The sequence below is a fragment of the Scaptodrosophila lebanonensis genome, unplaced genomic scaffold (genome assembly GCF_003285725.1).
Source record: "Scaptodrosophila lebanonensis strain 11010-0011.00,11010-0021.00 unplaced genomic scaffold, SlebRS2 tig00000053-arrow-pilon, whole genome shotgun sequence".
Classification (NCBI taxonomy): domain Eukaryota; kingdom Metazoa; phylum Arthropoda; class Insecta; order Diptera; family Drosophilidae; genus Scaptodrosophila; species Scaptodrosophila lebanonensis.
Genome location: NW_022060548.1, coordinates 11,905,168 through 11,930,982, shown reverse-complemented (window position 1 = coordinate 11,930,982; position 25,815 = coordinate 11,905,168). Strand labels below are relative to the sequence as shown.

The 25,815-nt window shown below is 39.9% G+C and overlaps 2 protein-coding genes across 3 annotated transcripts in view; one reads left to right on the top strand and one right to left on the bottom strand.

Annotated features, from left to right (window-relative positions):
• The first annotated feature begins 105 nt into the window (after window positions 1-105).
• On the top strand, window positions 106-1,523 carry LOC115623792 (syntaxin-18). The gene is made up of 2 exons (XM_030518334.1): window positions 106-1,198; window positions 1,258-1,523. Exons 1-2 carry the CDS (start codon window positions 176-178, stop codon window positions 1,444-1,446), a joined length of 1,212 nt encoding a protein of 403 aa, XP_030374194.1. The 5' UTR covers window positions 106-175; the 3' UTR covers window positions 1,447-1,523.
• Window positions 1,524-2,684: 1,161 nt separating this feature from the next.
• The window catches only part of LOC115623349 (protein split ends), a 45,399-nt gene continuing 22,268 nt past the window's right edge, over window positions 2,685-25,815 (bottom strand). For both annotated transcript variants that reach the window (XM_030517633.1, XM_030517632.1), the window contains exons 3-6: window positions 7,355-11,399; window positions 7,088-7,246; window positions 5,486-6,175; window positions 2,685-3,466 (exon numbers count right to left, since the gene is read on the bottom strand). In XM_030517633.1, the coding sequence (XP_030373493.1) occupies window positions 3,222-3,466; window positions 5,486-6,175; window positions 7,088-7,246; window positions 7,355-11,399 (5,139 nt within the window). In that variant the 3' untranslated portion in view covers window positions 2,685-3,221. The remainder of the gene's footprint in view (window positions 3,467-5,485; window positions 6,176-7,087; window positions 7,247-7,354; window positions 11,400-25,815) is intronic.

The window sequence follows — 25,815 nt, the reverse complement described above, 5'->3', positions numbered from 1 at the left end:
AGCTGTTTCTAGCCCTGTTGTTTTGCGTCGCCAGATGGGTAGCACTGTATCGCAGGCTAGTGCTGGTTAAGGCCTGTTGTTGCTGACACTACGATGATGTGGAACTAATAGCGAACAAATTCAAGTTTAAGAAAGGGAATAATGGAGGAACAGGCATAAAAGATAGGACTTTATAATGGATATAACGCAACAGTTCAAGGCCAGCGTCATGACGGTGCGTCTGCATCGCAAATCCGAAATGACATCAAATAAAACGCAAGACAAGCAACAGCAGCAACAACAAAAACGAATCAAGTCTGGAGGATCTGGAGCGTCAGGTCTACGCGATGACTTTGCCAAACAGGCCAAAGATGTGTGCAACAAAATAAGCACACTGCGCAACGTGCTCATTGAGAATCGTACCGCCTATATGCGTATAGGGCAGCATTTGAAGAGCGCAGCACATATGACCGACAGTCAGCGAGATTTGATTGATCGGGAATCGGAGAAATTCGTCACGTACTACACACAGCACCTGGCAAAGATGCGCAGCGACTGGAAGAGTGCTAAGCGAAAGCCACAGGAGCGTCAGCACATCGAGGCGGTGCTAGACCTGCTGGTCAGCTATTTGCACAGCGTCGAACAGATCTATCTGGATCAGAAGAAGTATCGGGTGCAGCACGAGCTGGAGACCTATAGGCTGCTGAAGCTGGCCGCCGACAAAAAGAAAATACCAGTGCGTCCAGCAGGCGCCAAAAGTGGAAAGTTGAAGAAGCGTCAGCTAAGCAATGCCAGTGCCACAGCTAGCGACGAGGAGCAGCCTGATGCGACGCAACAGGTGGAAGCGGAGGATCATGGCGAGGACAACGACTGGAACAATGACAGTTGGGCCGAGTGGGATGACAACGACAATGAAAACGACGAGAAGTTGGTCAACGGAAGTCCACTAAAGGGTGGCCATAAGCCACGCCTGCGCAAACGTAGTCAGGCCAGCAAGCAGATCGATTCCTCGGCGAAGGTGGCTCTCGATGAGGAGCTGCAAAAGTCTGCACAACAGCAGGCCGACGATGAGGATGTCTTGAGTGCAGAGGATATGCAACTGTTTGAGGCGGAGAATGTGCATATCTATAATATGCTGCAGGGAGTCTCCGAGGAAGTCGAGCAGATTGAAAAGAACGTGGTGGACATAGCACAGCTGCAGGATATATTCACTGAAAAGGTGCGCACACACACAAGCAATGTCCGAGCTGAAAACCCACTAATGTCTAATAATTTCAGGTGGCGATACAGCAACACAATATCGAGCGTATTGCCAGTGCCGTTGTGGGCACCACGGAGAATGTGAAGGATGCGAATGAACAGATACGCCAGGCTACCCAGAGAAATGCTGGCTTGCGTGTTTGGTCCTTGTTCTTCTTGCTGGTCATGTCGTTCTCCTTGTTGTTCCTGGACTGGTACTACGATTAGATGCTCTTGCGAAACTTCTTTTGTATACACACCCCGAAAATCATTTGATTAAAATAAAACTAATTTCCTATAGCGTATCGCTTTTCTATATAATGGATATAATGGTTCCACAGTTTGCCATTTCTTCAACGTTGGTTTTATTTATAATTCTTAGCCTATACATATATAGTAATTGTTTTGATATGATAATATGATACATTTTAATGTTTAAAAAGTGATCCCGTGGTCGCATCGTTCCAAAGTTGTCAACCAAATCGAAAGCCTTTATTATGTAATAAGAAAACAAATCTCCAGAGCTGCCGATTTATGTAAAACATAAAATTTAGAATATCAATATATATCCTAGCGGTTCTTTCTTATGATTTTCTTATGTCAAGTGCCAAGTTCTGTAATTTTATTTTCAAGCCCAATAGTCAACTGTTTATAAAACAAAATATAATTGTTTCTGAAACCTTTTAATTTCATGTACCTTTTACTAAATGGAAATTCGAAAACAATTTGTTTTTCAATGGGAAAGTTATTTGTTTTAAAAAAATCGCTAAAATCACATTTGCGCTTTAAGCAAACCACTTATTTTGTATAACAATTCGAAACAATCTTGTTTTTATTTACTTGAAATATTAAAAACTGAACCACAAGGCAAACTTCGAACTTTTCAACAATTTTTCCTCCATCTTTAACGAAACATCACTTTAATATTTAATCCCCAAAATCGGAAAAAGTGCTCGAAGGAAAAGAAATCTACATTTGACTGCCAAGAGCTTCTTCTTACTATTAATTATTATCATAAGTTTTTGAAAAAGTGATTAAACCAACAAAAAAAATCCAATTGATATTATCGCTGTTAGTTGTGAAAATAAAATGTGGAATAAATGAAAGACTATTTTTTGGAAGTCTCTAATTTGAAATAATAACTGTAAACTGCAGTGTTTTATTCTATAAATACATTTTCAGTATATTCTAGATACTTTTATTGTTTTACAAGTATTGTATTTATATTGCTACTTAAACATGTGTTGAAACAATTCTATATCATTGCAGTAGCATTACAAAATGTGTAAATTAAGCTAACACTAATTTTGTTTAGAGTGCTCTATTCAATGATCAAACTAAAACGAACTTATAGCGTCCAGATCGTATGATTTGGAAGCGTATAATAATACAAATTTCGTATTACTATATTTTTGTGTTTGCGAATCTCAAGTAACGTTCATTCATTTAATGAATACATAATTATGTAATATAGGTATGTGTTTTATTTATATATAGAAACTAGCTTACACATTAAGTTATACATATAGTTAGGGTTACTATAGTTCTGGTTCATATACGTGTATATAACCATTATTGTTATTGTTATATCATATCAAACGCAAGGTCGTGCCACACCTCTGTTGCATTCAAGGCAGTCTATTTGATTTTCGTATACCCTGTCCCGAAGCGCAAAACGAGTGCGAGAGAACGACGAGAGAACTCGATCTGTCGATCTAGTTTGCTTGGAGAGTACAGGGTATTTCCGTGTCGAGCTGGCTCTATTGTAGCATTCATTCTATCAATACTTTTATCTCTAGTTGCAATCATTCTGACAATGGAAGCGCAGTGTACATAAACTCGCTCCTTGGGAAAACATTTCGTCGCACTTGCACTTAAAAATAACAATAGTAGTACGAAGAAGGCCCATTGGCGTTCGAATACTGACGGCTGCCTGGTCCAGTTGTTTGTTGATTGTAGACAATATAATTATTATAAACTAAATAATAATGAGGCCCCATTGGTTATGGAGGCAGAACGTCCGCTTCTACTGTAATACTTGGAGGGCCAGTCGGCGACATGATGTTGCTCACATGACCATCATCGCTGCTCAGCGGCGTCAGGACGGTCTGCTCCACAGCATCGGCTACGACTATGGTGCCGGGTGATCCAACTCTATCTGATCCTACTGCTCCTGACTTGGCGGCTGGCAGCATGGACTGATCGTCGTTCAGAAACACGCCCAGCGGCAAATGCGAGTTCATGTGCGCTGCACAAAAATTAAAAAACACAATATTAATTATCGTATTAATATTAATGAAATATTTAAGGATAAATTACTGTGAGAAAAGGTTTTTCTAGCGCCAATTGGTGAAGAGCAGGCGGGGCAGGGGAGCGAGCTTTAGTCTAACTTTGTTACTACTTTCTAGTTAATATTATTCATAAGCATTTTGTACACAGAAAATCGAAAATTTACCACGAAAGCTCGTATAATGTAAAAAGGAGCGAGGACAGCGATCGCATTTGTAAAATAGCTCGCTGTTGTGTGTGCGTCGATGTTTTCGTAAATCTTTTACATACGTAAATGTGCAATCGCATTGATCGCACGGATAACCCAATTCTGGAATAAACAATGTATGGCTTTGTAGCTCGTCGTTCAGTTCTCAATCATAAAAGTACATTCTACACATTTTCCAGGGGGGTTTTCGGGCAACACGTACATACATACGATTTAACATTGAATAACATATTCGACTCTAACAGTCGGTATATCTGTGTGTCTAAGGTGCCCTTAACAGCAAGTTAACAGTGATTGTGTGTGTTTACATGATTCTGGTATTAACAGACACACATGTGAAGGGGAACGGATTGGAATGGAATGTAAAGGTTGTACGCATTTGTATTGAAATTGTGTTGGCAACGCTGTTTAGAAATAACAGCTTCACATTTTAGGTTAATAATGTTTTATTTACTTGCAAAGTACTATTAATAGCGAACAGATTCGGTTAGTGGAAATTCCATTTACTTTACGGGATAATAAATGAAGTTATGGTTTTCATTGGATTTTGAAACAAAAAGGCGTTAGAGGCTCTTCTGTTAGACCATTTGCGAATGCTTTCCCTAATGTGTTGCATTTCATTACAAATCTAATAAGTCTTGGTAAGCATGTCGATTTGAAGCTTAATTCTCTGCCTGATATTTTATAAAGCGAAATAGCAAGAGCGATTCAGCGTATTCACTTATCTCCTGACTGTTATTCGTTTTGGTAATCATCCAAATCATCCAGCCTTGAAGCCTTGATAAGATAATTAAGCAGCAAATTGACTTTAATTTAAAAACAGCTGTACATGCAATGGTAAATAGGAAGCTGGCGAAATATAATTCCACCATCGTGGGGGCGTTAATATACATGATTCTACATTTATTTTTGAGGCTTTCTCATCTTTCAAGTGCAAATTACAATTATATCTGTATCGACAGCCCATATTTGTTGATGCAATAGTAATAAAATGTAATATTTGAAATGAATATTTGTTGTCTAACGATTGAACTTTTGCAATATCGATAACAATTGGTTAGCTATCGAGAATTAAAAAGTGTAATCGCGGAATGAATTCGTTGGGAATCAACTACATGTAACGCTTATCAAGTGCCATCGATAGTGTTATTATTTTATAAAACTTTATTTGCTGAATGACTAATTTATTTCCTTCCTGATTGTTTAGAAAATCTAGGGTAGACAACACTTTTTTCTGCTTTATAAAAAGTGTTATATGTAGTACGCCTAAGTAATTATTAAATTGTTTAAAAACAAATAAAGTTCATGCAGTGCGCATTTATCGGGAGTGTTGCAAAGCTATATCTCTCGAGATTTCCAACTTAGCTTGTTAGTGATTAGTTTTTTAAAACTAGCGTTTATTTGTTGTGCACAAAAGCTGAGTTAGTTCTAGGCTAAGCATAATTTGTTTCCACTGTGCTCTTTCTTTCTAATTGTCATGGCAATGATTAGGGAGTTAGGCTTATTACCTCTGCTAGGGCGGATAATCACGGTCGAAAAAACTGTTATAGTGTAGAAATTACAACAACAATAATAACAATGGTTTGAGTTAGTAAAGGAAATACATTGCAAGCGAGTACATAGAGAAATATGTATTTCTCTATATTTCGTTTATGTATTAGACTGGACACTATAGTATTTTTAGAGCACTTGTGGGTAGGACTACCATTGGAAGCTACTACACCGATCTCCTCCGATACCACCACATGCGTGTGCGCATCCCAAACTTACCACCGTGAAACTTAATGTGCGTCTTCAAGGCGCTCTCCGTACCAAATTGTTTGCCGCACTCGTCGCATGTGTGCGGCTTCGAGAGCAGATGGACGGTGATCTTGTGGAGCGTGAGTTGTGACGGTCTCGGGAAGCGCACCCTACACAGATTGCACTCGTAGGGTCTGCCCTCGGCATCGTGAGATTCCATATGCCGTTGCAGGGCGGTGCGCATCCGGTAACCTCGCTTGCAAATGGAGCACACAAACGGCATAGTGGTCTGAGCACCGTGGGCCAACTGGTGATGCTTCCTCAGTGCAATATCGTTGGTGAAGCGCTCCTCGCAATAGATGCACTGATGGCCGGCACGCAGCTCGCTCTGCTGCAGTGTTGCGCCGCCATCGGTGGTTGACGACGATGGCGAGGAGGAGGGCGAGGGTGCCGGCGTGGTCTGTATGAGGGGCATTGGAGTGCCGGGTGCCGAAATCGACGTCGCCGGTGAAGGGACGCAAGGCGAGCTGCGACGCTTCCGAAACTGACGCAATGTGGTCGTGGAATCTGGCTCCGATTGCTCCGGACTGGGGAGCGTTATGTGTGGCGATGGTGTGGGTGATGGCAACGAGGCAATTGTTGTGGGTGGTGTTAAGACTGTGGGCGGTGCGGCCAGCTCATCATAGTGATGTTGATGGCCCTGACCATCGGCCGAGGTGCCTGACAGAGAAAGAGATTTTATAGATATATATATAGTATATAATTGGGTTTACAAATTGGTTCACAATCAACTACTTAATAAGTGATCTATTGTGAACTCGGGCTTCCCATTTCCAAACCCAAGCAACGTAACAAACATTGCAATTATCTAGAACTTTGGACTCTTTTTGACTCTTCTTACAAAAATAAGCTTAAAAGAAATCATGATATTTTAAATGGATGGATGCTCGCAAACACACATTTCGCACAGGAGGCTCTAAAATAAGACCTTTCCGAACATTATAGTATTTTAATTTGTATCGTTTCTAATAATAACAAAGAAATGTTGAATTTAGTTTCAAATATTCTGCATGCTTATAAAAATTCCGTTTCCTCTAATGCGGAATTGAATTTATGTATTTTCATCAATACGAGTACACTTTAACAAATTATTGAAATTATTGAAAATCACTAATGGCAGAGAAATGGGGGAAAAATATAATGAAAGGTCAAAGTTGTACTTTCTCGGACATAGGAGAATCTGCATACCAGGTTTGGTTATTCAAGATCTTATACTTTCTGAGATGCTTGCTTTCATACAGACGGACGGACGAACAGACGGACACCACTATATCACAAAACTTTTCATTATAAGGCTTTACATTCTTAAGAATTCGTCAACATTTTTGAGTTTTGCAAAGGAAAGACGCCATAACACGGCATGAAGTCGAAAGGTATGCAATTAATCAGAGCTAAGTATGTATGAAACATTTTCTTAAAAAGTAGACTTTATTTAAATTTACACTTGAAACCGATTGGTTTGCTGTATTTTTCTTGATTCCACTAACTTAAAGGCAAAGCTTTAAAAATGAAAATAAAATGGAAAAATTGGAAATGGGAACAGTGCGAATAATTTTACATTTTGTTACTTACAATCCTCGCAGTCGGGACAGCAAAGTATGCGCGACTTGCGTGGCAATCCGCTGCTTCCTAAGCCGCAAGCGACCATTCCTCCTCCTCCTCCGGCAGCTCCTCCACTGCTGCTGCTGCTGCTGCTGGTTCTCTCACAATGCATCGGTGTTAGCTCCACAGCTGAGAATACAATTGGAATTATGCACATGTTAAGGGTTAAGTGTGAATTTAAAAATAAGGCGAGTCGAGTCGAGGCGAGTCAAGTCGAGCCGCCAGCCACACACTCACTTGGTTCGGCCAATTGTAGTTGCACCTCCTCCACCCGCACAGCACCGTTGCCATGCGACGCTGACTGTGGTTGCGACTGCGACTGTGCCTGTGCCTGTGTCTGCGTCTGTGCCTGCCCCTGGGATGTGGTGGCAGCCTCTGGCAGTGCATGATAACGTTGCAAATGCAAGTCGAGAGCACGCTGGGCCGGAAACTCTTGTGCGCACTGACCACACTGGAAACGCTGGATAAAATGATGGGTGAGAATGTGCTGCGAGCGTTTGTTGCGTCCCGCAAACGACAGCGGACAGTGCGGACAATTGAATGGCGCTACGGCCGGATGCAGCTCGATAATGTGTTTGCTATACTCCAGGCTGCTGGTGAAACGTGGTCCATTATGGCAGAAGCGACACTTTAGCGAGATCATCCGATCCCGGCCGTTGGCCAACATTTCCAATTGCTGTTGTCGATACTGCTGTAGCTGTTGTATGCTTAATACTGTTTGATTTTGTACTTGAAGTTGTGATTGCTGTTGATGTTGCTGGTGCTGCTGTTGATGTTGCTGCTGCTGTTGTTGTTGTTGTTGTTGGTGGTGTTGTTGTTGTTGGTGTTGATGATGCAGCTCATTGCTAAAGGGCGGGCCATAGATTTGCAAAGGCGCCTGCTGCGGATTACTGGCCGATGCGACTGGCTGTTGCAGCTCTGGCTGCTGTATGAGTATCATAATTGGTTGATTTCCATGCTCCATATAACTTTCATTGGCTTCTAGCTGTTGCTGCTGCTGTTGTTGCTGCTGCAGTTGTTGTTGTAGATGTTGCGGCTGGAGCGTTGCATAGCTGGGCAATGTTTGATGCGTTTCTATTTGCTGAGTAATTGACTGTTGTTGCTGCTGCTGCTGCTGTTGGTGTTGCTGGTGATGGTGGGAAGCATAGAGATCGCTGGCGCTTATATAGTAAGTGGTTGTAGTTGTTGTTGCTGCGTTATTGTTGCCACTGTGCGTCAAAATATTGTCGACTTGTGTTGAGGTATTTATGGCCTCCAAACCGCCCACTGTAGACCATTGTAGTTGTGTTTGCTGCGGCACAAGTTGCTGCTGCTGCTGATGCTGCTGATGTTGGTGCTGATGTTGTTGCGTATAGAGATTTATTTGGGGCTCAGCGGGCACATTAATAAGCTGCAATTTGGCATTAGCCGTGTGAGTGGGCGTTGCTTGGTAAAGCGTTGTTGTTGCTGTTGCTGATGCTGCTGCTGCTGCGGCGGCTTCTACTGCTGTTGTGGCATAATTTACGTTCGCTGATTGCTCATAGGATGCAGTAGCAGTAGCAACGTGTTGCTGTGGCTCGTATAAATGCGAGGATTGTTGTTGTTGTTGCTCTGATGCTGCTGTTGTTGTTGCTGCTGTTGTTGTTGGTGGTGGTGGTGCTGCTGCTGCCGCCGTTGTCGTCGTCGTTGTGGGCTGCAGTTCATTGAGCAACTGCGTCAGCTCCATTTGCAAACTGCTCTGTGCCGCAGACTCAGTTCTTGCATTGCTATTGTTGCTAACCTGAATTGTCTCAAAACATGGTATGTCGTTCTGGAAACCAATTAATTCGGACTGGGCGCTACTGCCGCCATTGTGGACGGGCGTAAAGACTTCATAGCCAGCGAATGAGGTCTCAAAGGGATCACTAGAGGTATTATTGGTCTTCTCATTGCCAGCCGGCTGTGCGTAATGGCTCTGATTCATGTCGATGATTGTGGAGAGCTCTTCGTTGGATCCATTTGTGGTCGTTGTCTTATTGTCAGTGCTGGCCGCAGTTCCAGACGAGTCCTGCTCTGTGAGTGGCGCATAGTCTGCAGGCGTCAGAAACTCATCCACATGCGGACAAACGGGCGTATAAATGTGCTGGTCCTGCATCTCATTCAATATGCCATTTAGCGTTGTCTCCACATCGTTCATTTCCACCTCCAGTTGCCGCTTCGCTTCGCTGAGCGGTGGCGGAGTGGTGTTAAGCGTTTTATTGCAATGCTCCTGAAATTGAGCAAAAAAGTCGGAGTCGGCGGCCCCATCCGCATTGGGCGCACAGCGCGGTGCCTGAATCTCCATTTCGAAGTCGGTGTCGGACAGAGTTTCTTCTGCCGCCTGGGCGTCTTCTTGTGGCTGTGCCGATGGCGGCGGTGTCTCTGCCACTTGTAATGGGATTGCGGCCAGTTCTTTGTCGTTGTTTGCTTCAATTTGTGCATTTCTGAGTGCTGCAGCAGAATTGAAGCTATCTGCTGTAGCACTCTGGCAAAAATTTTCAGCGTTCTCGTTATTATTAACATCGTCGACATCGACGCCAACATTATCCTTCGGCACGTTGTTAACTCCTTCGGTTGGATGCGCACACAAAGCCCGTTGCTGCTGCTGAGTGAGCGCCTCCAGCGGAATACTGACCATCATCTGATAAGGCTCTTTAAGGCTCTGATCTGGGGCCGACGCCGGCTCTGGCAGTTGTTCCTGTACCTCTGAGACGTTCTCAGCCAACTGCTGTGCTTGCTCGGAGGTGTGAACCTGTGGTTGCTCCTCTGCCTGCTTAGGTTGCTCCTTTAACGTTTCAGGATCATCTAAGGGTTGATTTTGTCCCTGGGGTTGCTCTGAATCCGGGGCAGATTCCTGCAGCTCTGTGACTACCTTTTGTTCTGTTTTTTCATTCGTTGAGGTAACATCCTGCTGCGGCGCCTGAGACTCCTCGGATTGCTGTGGCTCTTGAGGTTGCTTTGTTGGCTGTTGTTGCTCTGTCTGCTCATGCGTGGAGGACACATCCGGTTCCTCCACCGGCACACATGATTGCGCAGAGCTTTGCACATCAACCTCCACCTTAGCCTCCTGCTGGCTGCTTGGTTCTGTCGAAGAGGTGAGCTCCTCGAATTGCAGCTTCGGCTCTAGCCCGGCAGTAGTATCTGTCTGCACTTTAGACTCCTGCAGCGCCTTTCTTTTTAGTAGCATAGCGCGACGGGCATGTTTCGCCGGCATCAATACAGAAGTAGAGCGTCGACGACGGCCGCGCCCCTGCAGTGTTTTGTTAACCAATGCTTTCGGCTTGCTCTTGGGAAATTTGAGGCTGTCCGTTTCGGATGTCGTTGATTTCGAATTGGGCGAGTTGGCATCGCTATCGAAACCTTCGCACTGCTCCACAGACAAGTCGCTTAGGTGCTCGGACGAATTGTTCTCGATCTGGGATCCAACAACTGGCGATGATGAGGTGGACGATGAGCAGGAATCAAAGATCTCCTTGCGAGCCGCTTTTGTCTTCCACGGCACTTTTGAAAATTCACTTTCCATGGGCTCCTCGGACTGCTGTTGTTTCTGCTGCAACCTTGTCGTCGCTTCAGTCTTTGCGGCATTGAGTCGAGTCGGCATTGTGCGCACTTTTCGCAGCTGCAGCTTCATTTTGCGCAATTTGGCCGGCTTCGGCGATGCTGCTGCATCAACATTATCGGCCGAATCTTCAGTCTTGGCATCAGCAACATGGACATCAGCAGGCTCTTGTTGTTGTTGTTGTTGTTGTGCCTGCTTCGCTTCTTCTTCCTGTTGCATGCGACGCTTGCGCTCCATAAGAGTCTCCGGTAAATGCATATAGTCCACACAGTTGTCGAGGGTCAGAGTCGAGTCTTTCTTAGCTGGCGTTAGTTTTGGATTCTTTTGCGTGGGCGGTGTGGCCATTAATTTTTCGGGCAGCTCGGCTGTCACTTCCATATCTTCCTTATAATTTAGCACAATTTTTTGGGTAGCTGGTGGCGGGAATATAAGCCTCATTTCTTTGGCCTCATCGGAAGCTACTGTTGTTGCTTCTGGCGTTTCCATTTTCAATTTCTTGTGCTGCAACTGCTGCTCCTCCTCATCCACAACCTTCGCATCTGCCTGCTCTGGAGTTGACTTCTTGGCTGACATCTTTTGTCGTGCCTTGCGCTCCAAGATATCCTTGGCATAGTCCTTTAGACGCTGCTGCATGCGCACGCAACGCCTTCGAAATTTGGCAACCATCAGGAATTGAGCTTTGCACTGACGACAAATTTCCTGCGGCAATCCGTCGTCACGTTGGATCTGCCCAAAAAAAAAAAAGGAGAAAATATTTCAATAAGAGATGATGAACTCGGAAGACTGTTCTTAAGTATATTTTGTTATCGAAAACATCACTTTTGAAGCGGAAGAAGTGGACTTCCATTCCTTATCAATGGAAAGCAATTCCAAAAGTGAAAGGTAGAGAGAAGAGTAGATCGTTCTCTAAAAGAAGGCGCTTTAGAAACAAAACTTGGCCAAATATGTATATTAATGAAAATATTATAACAATTTAATTGTCTGTATTACTATCTGGATTATGGCTACATTTTGAATATTTCGTCCCAAATCTAGCTCCCAGAATTGTCTTCATATTCAAAGTTTTTGTGTCTATTGTTGTTGCTACTTAAATCGCTCGTTTGGAAAACTACAACTAAATCACATTGTTCGAATCGTTTATATAGCTCTTACCACCTGAATGCGGTGGCGCTCATTGGCCGCATAATTGGCCGTTTGCTTTGCATTTGCATTAATTAAGCGCGGCATTTTGTTAACCGACCATAAAATACATATGCATATACTTATGTACATACAAACCCATGGCACATACATAAATAAATAAGGTGTTTTCTAGACTTGTGCGAATGTACAAATTTTATTCACTTTCGAAATTTGCAACGCCTCTAAGCGTTTTCAATGTCAATTTATATGTGTACATACTTGTATGTATCTAAATACTCGTATGTACATAGATACTTAGGTACGTATGTACGTATGTTATCGAATGAGGAGCTCGTTTTGCGTGTAAAAGTAAAGAAAATCAGTAGTGGGTGACTGGCATGTAAAGCGAACTGCAAATATTTGCAGAGCAATGTTAACTAACAGCAAACGATGTGTGGGCGCTGTTAAGTGCACAGCAGACAGAAGTGTTTGTTTGTATGGGAGGAAGTGTACTTTTGGATCGCATATCAAGGCATGTGGGAAATGAATAAAGAGTAGTACCTGTACCCACGCTCCTCTCTGCAAACAAATATAATGTTTATAAAGTAAAAAGAAACTTCATAAACAATCATTTTACAATTTGATTTCGTTATCTGATATAAAGAGTTAGTTATCTGTGTAACGATGGTTCCTAAAGATATGAATTGTAGTTTATGCATTTATTTGTTTGAAATGAGCTGTCAGTATAGGTATAGGTTGTCATATTAATTGATATACGAAAAAGACAAATTACATTATTATTATCAAAAGATAGCTACGATATGTTGGAGCCAAATTAAAGTTTAAGAAACTACTTAAACAATCAGTAAATAATATGCGAACTTTAATGCATTAATTCCTTATTAAATGTTTAAAGAAAAACGGAAAAAACTCCGACCGGTGGAGAGAGATTTATTACCCAGTGCGAATAACTCTAACGAACAGTCATGTGTGGAGAAAAGTTTTTTTGAGCTGAAAGTTTATTATATTCGGAGCACAAAAATAACAAAAATATTGAGACAAGTTACTATTAAAGGATATCAAGGCTCTTCCATATGGAATTATAAAAAGTTGTTTGGATTTTAAAGAAGTATGTAGAAACAAAATGTATGTCTATTGCAAATAAAGAAACAGACAAACCTTGGTATGTTGGAAAATCTATGAAAGCCCCAAACACTATTGCGTTCCATAATTGTTCAATGAAAAGTCCTTCAACCAAAACTTGTCTGCCGTTTAGGTTGCTGTTTAAATTTAATTTTGTTTATTTCTGAGATTTGAAAAGCTAGAGTTTTGTTTGTTTCTAATTCAAATATTTTACAAGTTGCAAAAAGTTTTCGCAACAATTTGCTGTGTTCTGCTATCTAATCTCACTTTTTTACACAAGTCCACAAGTTAGTCGAAGCTGGCAGAAAATTAAACAGAAGAGCGCAACAGATTTACTTTGAGAAATTGTGTAAATTCAATTATTATTTACACTTTTCTCAGAAAATAAAATGTGTTGTAGAATGCAAATTGTTGAGACTTGAACTTGTAAGAAAGAGAGAGAGAAAAACCCCCAAAATTCCAATGTCACTTGGCAGCCGTTTAATATATGATGCCAAGTGATGACGACGGCAACAACAACAACAACAGTAACAAGAGCAGCAACAAAAATCAGTGCCAACAATCGCAACAACAATGAAACATACAAACAAACTGACGTTGGCGTTACACCAATATACGCGGCAGCTCATTTTGTTGTGTCTAGGTTGTGCAACATTTTTCAAAAACATAATGTGGCTAATTAGTGTTTTTTCTTGAATTTTTTCTTGTGGCGCACGGCCAATTGGCCATTAAGACTACAACAAAATAAAAAAGAAGCGCCAAAGTGTAAATGATAGAAGAAGTGTAGCAGAAGTGCTGTGTGTGCTGCTAAACGCACAGCAGCCAGGTATACTCGTATGGCATTATAAGTTAATTGAGATTAATGCCATAGGCTGGCAGTCAAGCGGCCCAGCAGCCAAGCAGCTCAGCCAATGCCAAATGAAATTTAAAGAATTCATTCATTCTTACTTCCCTGCCCACCGTCTTCAACATTTAAAAAGTTGAATGCAAACTTACCTTTTAGTTGTTGGCAAACAAAAGTCAAAAACACTTTAGTGCAGCAACAAGCTCGTTTCGGCCCACTTCCACAGCCAAGCCAATAAACCGCCGAAAACCAAAACAAATATCAGCCACATAAAAAAAGCAGCACATTTTTTCACACCTTTTGTTGCGCTCGTAAAAGAGACATTCAAGAGTGCTTGTAAGCCTCATGATGGAGTGACAAAAACGAATCCAAGTCAAAGCAAATGCTCACGCAGCTCGAGGGTTAATCAAGTAAGCAAACAAAACAGAGAGCAGCAGCAGCAGCAGCGGCAGCGGCAATTACAACAACATCAGCAACCAGCAACACCAGTTACAATAACAATAACAACAACAGTTCGCAGCTACTGCTGCCTATAACTACCCCAAAAGAGGCTAACAGTCAGCAACACTTAACGCCTTTTGATTGTTTAATTTCTCAAATTGTTTTATGGATTTATCTTGCCGGCAGCTGCCAGACACACATACACGCACATGCACACGCACTCACACACACACGCACACCAATGAAAAATTAATGCGGCCAAACAAGCTGAGCAGAAGAACGTCGAGCTGTGGGGTGCAGGGGAGGACGAGACCGTGTTGCTGCATGGCCAGACCGAGTCCCAGTCCCAGTCGCAGTACCAGACCCAGCTCACACCCACAACAATATCCCGACTACACACCCCACCACACACACACACCACAACACAACAGAACATCAAAAGTGTGTGCTTCATTTTTCACCGCTTTTGACATTTTGGAGCAGGAAAAGTAGTAGCAGCAGCAGCAGCAGCAGAGCAGCAGCCAAAAACAATCAGCCAACCAAAGCACAGTAGACAACTGACAGACAGGCGGGACGGAGCGGCAGGACAGACCGTGGGACTGCAGAACTGCCATCCGGACAGACAGCAAATGCACTGAAAATCCTGCCCAGTTTTCGTGAGTTTAAATTTTTTGGCGAGTCGAAACTTTTGTCAAAAAACGAACCGAAGCCGTCGCGTCGTTTCGAAGCCATTTCCGACAAATGTTGCTCCCATTTCACAATGTAAGCAACAATTGGAACGTTGCTATAGAAATTAACCATTGAGTGGCAGTTATTGACGGCACAATCAAAACATATTTGAGAATGAAAATGTTATAGTTATGGACATGGACATGGGAACAACGCTTTCAATTTCAATTCACACACACACACACACTGTAAAAGCTTTTTATTAGAACTTTTTTGATGAAAAAAAAGTTCCCAAATAGATTAGATTATTAAGTAAATAAAAAAAAAACAAACCATGTGTAACAATAAAGGATTTTTTCGATTTGTTGAAAACATTACAATATAGTAATTGAAGAACTGATATCATATTTTGCTTAAAAGATTCCCTGGTTCAATGAATAATTCAGAAAATAACGCTTTTTTTTAATAAGACTGGTTTTTTACCTATTTTGAGAATAACTTTCCAGTTTTAATTCTAAAATGGATTCTTTAAACAAAAATTGTATACTTCTTTAACAAGACTGGTTTTAAACACAATCTCAAGAATAACTTTCCAGCTTAAGTTCCAAAATGAATTATTCATAAAAAAAGTGTTTATGCAACCCAGAGAGTGTTTGTTTTCATAAACAACATCGTTTTGTTTATAATATTGTTTACTTATATTATCAGGTACTTTTAATTATCTTTTTTTATTATCTAAATAGAGAGTCACAAAACGTCTGATTAAAAAATTATATGACACGAACATTTTTGCTTTCAAAATACTTGAAAAACATAATAATTTTAAATAAAGTCTACTAATATTATGCTCTGATAGGAAATACATGTCAATTCTATAATAAAGCTAGGGTTATGTGATGAAAAAGTTATCTATATAATCTACATCTCATTATTTTTAATTATTTTCTAAGGATTTCAGATTTTAGAAAAAAAAAAGTTAATCAGTTTTTACGTCACTTTTTTAACTGCACAATTGGCTTTTAATTTAGAATGCCCCAGAGTCAGTCTAATGTGTTTTTTTTTTAAGTGTACAGTGTTATGGGCGCTGGCTGGTTACCCCCTGGGCGAGGGCGTGTATAACTTTTGGGCTTTGTCGACTGTGACGCGTGCTAATCCCCCACTGACACTACGGCGCTGTGCGCATATTCCAATCAAATTAAGTAGAAAGGTTCTGCAGGACACTGATGGTTGGTTCGGCTGGTTAGGCTTCAAAATGTGCGCTACACGCGCCAAAAGAGACGAGGGAGAAATAACCTTGAAGTTTTGAGTGTGTGATTTGTGAATAAATTTGATTGGAAAAAGGCCTGGCCCCATGCCTTGAACCGAAATGTTAGCTTTGTTGTGAAATAGATAAGACTTATCACGAGATGAATTCAATAGTGGCGGATGATCGTGAAAAGTCACCTGTTGCCAAGAGGCTCTGTTCTCAGTGTTTATGTAATGATGTGGAAAATTAAAAACAACTTAAAAAACGATTTGCTTGCATCATCGCCAGATTGAGTTCTGGACTAGCTAGAGAGGAAGTAACGCAATCGCTGCGGTATTTATTAGATAAGATTAACGTGACAATAATAAACACATCTTACCGGAGATAGTAAAGTTCATGACAGATTAGATGCAATTGCCATTTTGAAAAGAAATTCTACAATTTTTGAGAGATACTTAAGTACATATATTTAGAACTAAGAAATAAAGTAGAGTTATTGAAATACATTTTGATTAGTTTTTCGATATTCAAAAACTAAAAATATGAATGCGAAAAGTATCCCCATGGAAATTTTCGACAAGCAGAAATGTGTTGGCAAAGGTCGAAACAATTACGAATTACCTACAATAAGGCGCTTGAATTCAATTCAAGAAACTTGGCTCATTTGCGAAAATAGAAATTTTCGCCGAATTCGATCGTAGTCGGAAATGGGAACAAGGTTGCGTACATTGGTGGGGATACAAAAATATGCTCAATGGCCCGAGTATTTAATGTACCCATTAATGTTGAATGAAGGGCGCATAGCCAACAAAATGTCGCTGCTGTTTTCAGCTGCTGGTGTCCTGTTTTGTGTCATGTTAACGCTGCTACCCCGGTTTGTAGCTGTGGCTTTTATCGCTCCGCCTATTAGCAGCACGCACAGTCGGAAGGATGACAAAGCGACGAAAGGAGGGAGAGGGAGAGAAGCACACATACTCGTACATAGGATGCACACATAGTGTATATGTATTCAGATTGTGCAGCATCCTTTTTTTTTTTTGGCTCTGTCCTCTGCAATTAAGGCCAAATTGTCAAAGTTAACAAACATGTTCCACAAGTGGATTGTTTCGTTGTTGTACTTATTTTTATATTGTTTGTTGCCCCTCATCGGATTAAGTGTGAAAAGTGACACACGCCCCCCATAATGGCTGATCTATTTACTGGTTCTGACGTGGGCGGTTGGATTGTTTGGTCGAAAATGAAAACAAGATGCGACACCATAATGTATGTTGTGTCAAAGATGAAAAATACTCTTGCGAAAATTTTTGGGACTATGTGCCAATTCAGGGTCATACATACATCTATGAAATGGTTGGCACCGACCGACTTATTTTGGTTATATTTTTATAACAAATTAATGCTGATTTCGTTGCAGATCTTTTTAAAATAGCACAAAAATGTTTATTTGTTGGTTTGACCTTGAAATATTGATTGTCAGAGTATTCAAAATAAATGCCTTGATATATTTGTTGTTAATGATTGCTCGGAAAGATAATAAGAATAATTCTTATGTTCCATTTCTAGTTAAATTTTTTGAAACAGTGGAACCGAAAGCGAATGCTAAAAATAATCCGACAATTTTTCAATTCGAGTTCATATAAATGTTGATATTAGAATATACAATGCTCAAGAAACAACAAGTTTTCTTTCATTGGATTTTAATTATTATTTCTAGACCAATGTCAGGCATAAGATATTACAATAGAAACGTTCTGATATCATTTGAAACAATGTAAAAGAAAGCACGAGGTTGCCTTGAAATATTTTGTCTTAATGAATGCTTGCTTTCCAAGCAAATAATAGGCAAGATATTATGAATAATTCATTTTAAATATGTTCCCTTTTTACTCAACAATTTCAATTGAAGATTGAAACGTTCTGAATTCAATTGGAACACTGGAACTGACAGCACTTTTAGAGGAATGATACAAACAGTACGACTAATTTTCTATTCAAGTTTACATAAATGTTGATATTAAATTATAAAATGCTGAAGAGACAGCAAGTTTTCTTTGCTGGAATTTTAATTATTATTTCTAGACCAATGCCAGACATGAAACATTACAATAGAAACGTTCCGAATGCTGCAAACAATCCGAATTTAGGTTAAGGTTGACATTGGATTAAAAAAAAACTAAAAAAAAAAACAAGTTTTTTGAGGGACTTTTAATTATTATTTGTAGACCATGAGGCATTGCAATAGAAACGTTCTGAGATTATTTGAAACAATGTAAACGAGAGCATTTCTTAGAGGAATATGATATGAAAATGGCAACAGTCTGACTAATATTATTTTCGAGTTCAGATGTATGTTAATAAAGATTATGAATGATCAAGAAAATAACATTTTCCCTCTTAAATTTCAAACGCAACTGGACTATAATGTAAATGAGAGGAATGCTTCGAAAATGAAAACATTATGAATAATTTTCTTTTCGAGTTCAGATTTAAGTTGATATTAGATTACAAATGCTCAAGAAAAGAACATTTTCCCGCTTAAATTTCAAACGGAACTGAACTATTTGGGCTTGGCTGAGTCAACAAAATTGCTGGCTTTGCATGCCACTGGCGTGAAATCTGTGTTGCGTTACTCGCTGTGTCTCAAAAGCCCGCCTAAAATCATAACTGCCTTTCCGAGGGTATAGAAGCACAAGTGAAATGTGATCTGCTTCTTGAAGTGCTGATGATGTTAATATTTTTGTTGCGATTGTTTTGTCAGCTGCTCTCTATTATTTATTGGTTCTGCTGCTCACCCTCCTAACCTAACCTATTCCTGGCAATTTCTGGTTCTGGCCTGTCGTCTGCGGTTTTTTTTTTACAGCTACATTAAAGTCAGAAGTTGTTGGATTTTGTGAAATGAAATGCCACAGACAACCCTCGTTCAGCAATCCCCTCGTCATCTACCATCTCTGAATTACCACCCTTGACTGTGTTAATTAGTTAAACATTGACATTGCTGAGCCCTCCTCCCCACAGCAAACAAATAAAATAAAGTTTACTTTTTGTTTCGCCTTTAAGTGCAACTTCTTCTCCTCTTTCTCGCTTTTTATTGTTGTTGACTTTGTTTCCATTTTAATTTGCACAATGGCTAAGTGATGGTGGTATGGGACGGATCAGGTCCGCTGTCTGATCTGCCTGCCTGACTGGCTGTTTGTTGAGGAGGGCTGCCGCAGTCGAAATTAAATGTTGTAAACGCCCAGATGTTGGTCCACCAATTGCTCCACACGGCAAGAATTATCATCAAAAATGTAAATTTATGTTTGAAAATAAGCGATTTATTATATGCGCATGTCCCGGCCAAGTTCCTCGGTCCGTTCGTCCGTTTGTCCGTTTGTCTGCTGCCTTTTTATTTATCGCTATTACTTTCATGTACATTGTATTGTACATAACTGTTATTAATTTTTGCTCACTGGCGCATTGTTATGATTGTTGTTGGCTTCATGCTGGCGCCGCGCCGCGCCGCGCCCTCTTGCTGGCCACCAACATAATAATTCATAAAATGCTTGTTGTTGTTGCTGTTGTTAATGCTGTTGCTGTTGCCATTGTTGTCGGTGTGAGTTTTTTGCACTACATTAGCAAAATTGTTGTTGCTGTTGGTTATGGCGCTACAATTGCCGCAAATGTATATTTGTACATACGAGTATGTATGTATGTATGTTTATTATTTCTATTCCACCCTGCAGCTTGATGGCGCGTGTAAAGCTCTCGAAGACAACTCGAAGCCAATTGCGCAAAAACCTTCAACAGCCGTGAGCCGAGCTCAAGGGGCTAAACGGTCCCTGACAGGCGCCAAACGCAAACTGATTGATTAAAGCGCCTATTGAATAAATTCGTGGGCATCTGAGGTATGCGCCTGCGGTTTCTTCATCACACTATTATTATATAATGTTTATTTAAAGTTCAAAACTAGAAAGGTAACAAGGCGGCCACACATTGTACTATATAGTCTTAAATTTCGATTTTTTTAAATCGATTTCCTATGTTACTAAAGTTCGACTTGAATGAAGGAATAGGAAGTTGGTTAAATAATTGTATGGGCAGCACGGGAGAATATATAATGTCTTTTGTTATGGGAGTCTGCATTGTCGGATCGGTGGAGTACTTATTTGTAAGGTTTGTGTGTCCAAGAAATTTGGAACCTGTAAGTTCTATTTAGTCATATTTTTTTTCTTTTTTTATACATACAAGTATTGTATGGATATGAACTTTTTAAATTGCAATTTTCTAACTGCTGCTACTGTAGTTCTTGGATATTTTCTCTGCAGATGAAGGTTTACGACATAATGACTATAGATTCAGTATAATCTCAATGGGTTTACCGTAATTTCTGACTGACAGTTTTCAAAGTTAGGCTTCAAATACCCTCAATGCAGTGCTGTCCACTCCACTCTCCCACATCTGCACCTGGCAACACTGCAAACCAACCTGTGTCTATGTGTTGGGCTGCCAACTTAATCCAAGCTGCTCAAAAATATATAGAAATGAAGATCAGTCTGGCTACAGGCAATTATAATTTTATAAAGCACGCGATCAAAGTTATTTTCTACCCTGATACTAATTGCCGCTTGCTAGGCAATAGCAGCAATTATTATTATTTTTATTCTTATTATTCTTCTTGTGGACTGGCTTATAAACTTGTTCCCACTCGGTAAGAGTTTTTTGTTTTTTCGTTTCGTTAATAAGTTTTTTATTTTCACTTAAGCCGTTAAGTAGTAGCACAGATATTGTAATTGCCGTTGCTGCCTTGAAGGCGTATATATGTGAAGTCATAAATGCTTAAGTCAGTGGGAATTAGTTAATTGCTCCTTATCGATAGCACTTTGCCAAGAAATAAGTAATGTTGTAACCACATACGGTCTCTTTGAAACTAAAGCGCCGAACGAGTGTCTTCCAAATGCTTAGAGTTAAACAATAAAGAACCATGGATTATACAATTAATAGGCAGACATACCTATTAGAAATTATTATAGCCTGCAGTTAGGCTATAATTTTAGATTTGTTGCCCTTTATTTTGCGTTTCTTTACATTTTGTTTTTTTTTTTTACTTTATTCGAAGTTTATTGTTATTTACTTCTAAGGAAATTAATCATTTTTTGAATAATTAGACAAATTTCAGCAGCAAAGGGGTGAAAAGGGCTCCAAACTTGGTTTGTGAAACTTTAATTGGGGGCTGATTTATTAGGGGTTTTGTGTGGCACGTGGGAAAACACGAAAAGGCAAGTGGCAATCCACGCAAAGCTCAAACGGCAAGAGCTACCAAGGGCACAAGTTTCCTTTTATGGCGTAAGTGTGCACCAAGAAGCGGTAATTGAAATTTATACCCCAAAGGGGGGAAATGAGCTGCAAAGGCTATATGAAATCTGTAATCTACCACAAATTATTAGGTACGAATAATTATTAGTAGTATTGGATAAATCTAAACAGGATATGACTATACGAGTGGGAAAGTAAGAAAGTAACAGAACATAAGTAATATTTTTTGTGTTGTAGCCTGCTAGGTTTAGTTTGTAATTAGGGCCCATCAGATATGCTGGCTATTTTCACTGATTGAAATGTTAATTGGATTTATTTTAATTCAAAATCCCCTAAGCTTATAAAAATGATTTATCGCTGTTGAAATATTCAAATAGAAAGTGATTTTTTTCACATTTTGTCAACTAATTAAAGAGCGAAACGCAAAATTTGAGAGACTCTCTAAAGATTTGATGAAGCCGCATAAAGTTGATTAAACAATTTAAGATTTGTCTGTCTGTCGATAATGAACTTAAACCTCTGCTCTTGTTACGGACATTTGCAGACCACCAGCGTTTTGGGGTCATATATTCATGTACTATATATAGGTACATTCTTTATCCTGTTTTTCTGTTTATCCGCTTTCAATGGCAAGCTTATTGTAATTAATTAAGCACTCATTTAGGAAACAACTTAAAGATGTTCAATACAATAAAGAAATTCCAGTATTTATAATAACGAGCCAGCCAGAGTTACGTGCACTTGAGGTGAACAGCTTTATTTGTATGCCATTGTTGTTGTATCTTTTCAGTCATTGACAAATGTGAGCAATCAACAACAAGTGCAGGGGATGGATCCCGCAAACCCCCGCCACTCTCCTAACCCAAAACAATGATGATGATGTTATTTTGCCAATTAAAACGTTTTTTGGTGGCCAGTCTATTACATACGTACATGCACACATATCTGCATATATACAGATTTGTTGTACCTTCATTTAATTGCAAACCCGTGTGTGTATTATTACGCATTAGTGGCTTTCTTTCAGTTAAGTTGTGATCTGTGGGACAGGGCGGGTTATCTCACTGCTCGCACGCTTGCAGCTCAATTGTTATTTTTGTTAGACGACGGCTGCCTTGTTGTATTTTACTTATTTATTTATTTAATTCATTGTAGGTTATTCTTCGTCTCTACTTATAGTATGCTTGCCGTCTATTTTTGTATGCAAGGGTCCGCTACTTGTTGCTCGCGTTACTCAATTCTCATTGTCACCTACACTATGCTCTCCTCGGCTCTGGCCCTGCTCGAGTCGACTCGGCCGCCTTTTGGCTCTTTTGGCCCCATCGCCCCCCTTTCTGTATCTTCTTGCATCTCTCTTTCGTGCTGTTGCCTCATTAGCTATGCATCGCCTGCAATTTATGCGTTAAATCTTTTGTCTTTTTTTATTTTACAACCTGCGCATACATTAAACTTTCTTACACACAGTTTTCGGTTTGTGTGTGTTTTTCCTTCTGTTTTTTTTTTCTCTCTTTTTGTGTCATTGCGTTGGTATTTTTGTTGCTGCTTTTATTACCATATACATAGATGCGAGGCAGAGTCAAATCACGTATGTAGACAGCCGTTGCTGATTTGCGTTTGCTTTTTGCATTTATGCTAATGCATGAGCAATCATTGTTGTTACGCTTCCATTCGTAAGTGCTTATTTCAACTTGAACTTTATCAGCATGCGTCGGATCGGATCGGGCCGCATTATGGGCTATGCCTAAAATTATGGCATGCCAAATGCCAAATCTTTCACAAACAAAAAACTACTCGTACGCCCGCCAGCTGTCAATTTTAGGCTAGTCGTTGACTTACTTACAGACTGACTGACTGCATGAATGACAAGTGCTAATCGATCAATGGCAAATAGGTTTCGGACTCGATGCTTGACATGTGTAGGCCACGGATAGTTAAGCACGTACCTCGAACCCGTACTGCTTCAGACAATGAGTAATTGCGTTGGTTTATTGAGCCATGCAATCACATTTGGCTGCTTTCACTGCGTCTATGTTAGTTAGCAGTAGCTAGTAATTCACTTGCTGTAAGCCTTACAATCGCAATCGACTTTCTTCGATGTTTCCCCGCCACAACTCTGTTAATTCGGTCTGTTAACAGCTGTCGCTTGCTGTTAGCCTTACAATCGCAATCGACTTACTTCACTGTTAATAGGCCGCGAATATATTAATTAACAGCACACCTTACAATTATTTAGGTCATTAACAGCAGTTAGTAATTCGCTTGCTGTAAGCCTTACAATCGCATGTTTTCCCGCAACTCTGTTAATTAACAGCACACCTTAAAATTAATTAGGTCTGTTCCTTAATTTTAAACCATAATTGAAGTGTTTTTCGTTTTAAAAAGTAATTCATATTTGAGACCGAAGAAATCCAATGTTTTCCTAAGATACAGAGCGTTTTTCGAAAAAAATATAACTAAATTATGACATCATATTAAATATGTATTATTATACCAAAATGCGATTTCTCTTTTAACCTAATTTCTTGACGAATAGTCTCTGTGTAACATGAACTTGAACTTGTTCGCATTTCGGGGCTTTAGCTTTTATAAATAGCTATCGGCCACACCCATATATAATATGTAATACCATTTCTAACATTACGTATGGTCTAATTGTACAGTAACATTATTATTAGTCTGTACGTGTCGCGAAATGTGCCCATTCGGCCCCACAAAGAACTCAACACAGTATTTTTGTTGTAGCCAAAACGATCTTAATTGATTTATGGAATATGTTCGGACTTTTTTTCACACTCCAAACCTCTGACTAACACTTACCACAACAGATGCCGATAAATTTAGACGCAAAGTGATAACAACAACAACAATTAAAGACGGCATGGATTGACCTTAGGAATAAACTCGTATATAATATACGTACAGACGCATAAAAACAACAAACTCGGCAGATTCTTTAGTGTGTTATGGCGAGCTGATTTAGAAGTTCACTTAAAACAAGTTTCGACAAGCATGACAACCCCTTGGCCTACATTCTAGAATCGGCAATAAAAAAAACAAATTGTTTTCACTAGCCAGAATATTCGAAATGTTTGCATCAATACCAAAAATTTGGCCAAAATAAATAAACAAAATGAAATATCTGTTCACACCCGCCGCCCCCACACGGCAATGACGTTTGTCCGGACATGTTTGTATGTAGGTGGAAAATAAATGTCTGATTCTGATCAGCTATATTTAGCACATCGCCAAATTTAGCTTGTTAGTAATTGAAGGAATGCAAGGAAAAACAAACGTAAACGTTGCTGATTAATAATTTCCACCTTCCACATTTCTTTTTCTCTCGCTTTTCTCTCTCTCTCAAGTGAAAGTATACAAAAGATAAGTAGGAAGAGATTTATACAACCGTTTCTGCTGAAAGGCAAATAGCAGACGAACGCAGGGCCAAGGCAAATAAAAACAGATCCGACATATTTACAAGTAGTATACTTGTATGTATATTCATATTCATGCACACTTCTTTCAATATTTGCCAGACAAAGTAAGTCAGTCAGTCAACAATAATAAAACGATTCTGTAGATCTTCAAAAAAATACCAAGAAAACGGAAAACGAGTGCTCGCTGGCACACACCTGTTATTTACCACCACCACTACTTGTAGACCACCACCAAATAGAAAATATTAGAAATTTTAGTTGCCATTGACCTTCCTTCCTCGGCAGCGAAGAGCCGCGACGGCGGCTACGGCGACGGCGAAGAAGATGGATGAAAGCCATACAAAAACAAAATGTGACGCATTGTTGGCGCAGGCAGGCAATGCCGCCGTCGTCATTTGCATAATGGAAATGAACCAACGTCCATAATAAAATGGCATGTTTCTAATGGTTTTTGGAACTCTTCCAAGTAGAGCCAAACACGCCGGCCAGTTCTCTACCATTTGAATTTGATTCACAAGTTTCGCCGTTAGATTTCACAGCCAACATTTTCATTTGGGTGCGCATGTGTTTCTAGACTTGCTTTGGTCGCACAGTGGTCATAGGCCATAACAAAACAAAAACAAAAGATTGAAGGCTATACATTACATTAAGTCACCAAGCAAGAATTAATTAATATAGTCAGTAATTACTTAAGTCAGTTTTTGATTTTTTTAGATTCATTTTGAAACTTTCATTATGTACGTTATTTTTTCTTATAATATCTTAGGTAAATATGATGTATTATGTATTTATGATGTATGTATTACCTATTACAATTTTACAAAGGTATCCATACATGACCGACTACTGGTGTTTATATGGGAGTTATATGATATATAAGTGCCATTTGGATTTTGGTGAATTTTGTCGGCTGACGTAAAGCCTCCGCAAATGGATACAAAACAAATTTGG

Coding starts and splice junctions, on each gene's coding strand:
- LOC115623792 (XM_030518334.1), top strand. CDS start 176: ATGGATATAACGCAACAGTTCAAGGCCAGCGTCATGACGGTGCGTCTG. Junction 1,199..1,257: donor AGGATATATTCACTGAAAAG/GTGCGCACACAC, acceptor TAATAATTTCAG/GTGGCGATACAGCAACACAA.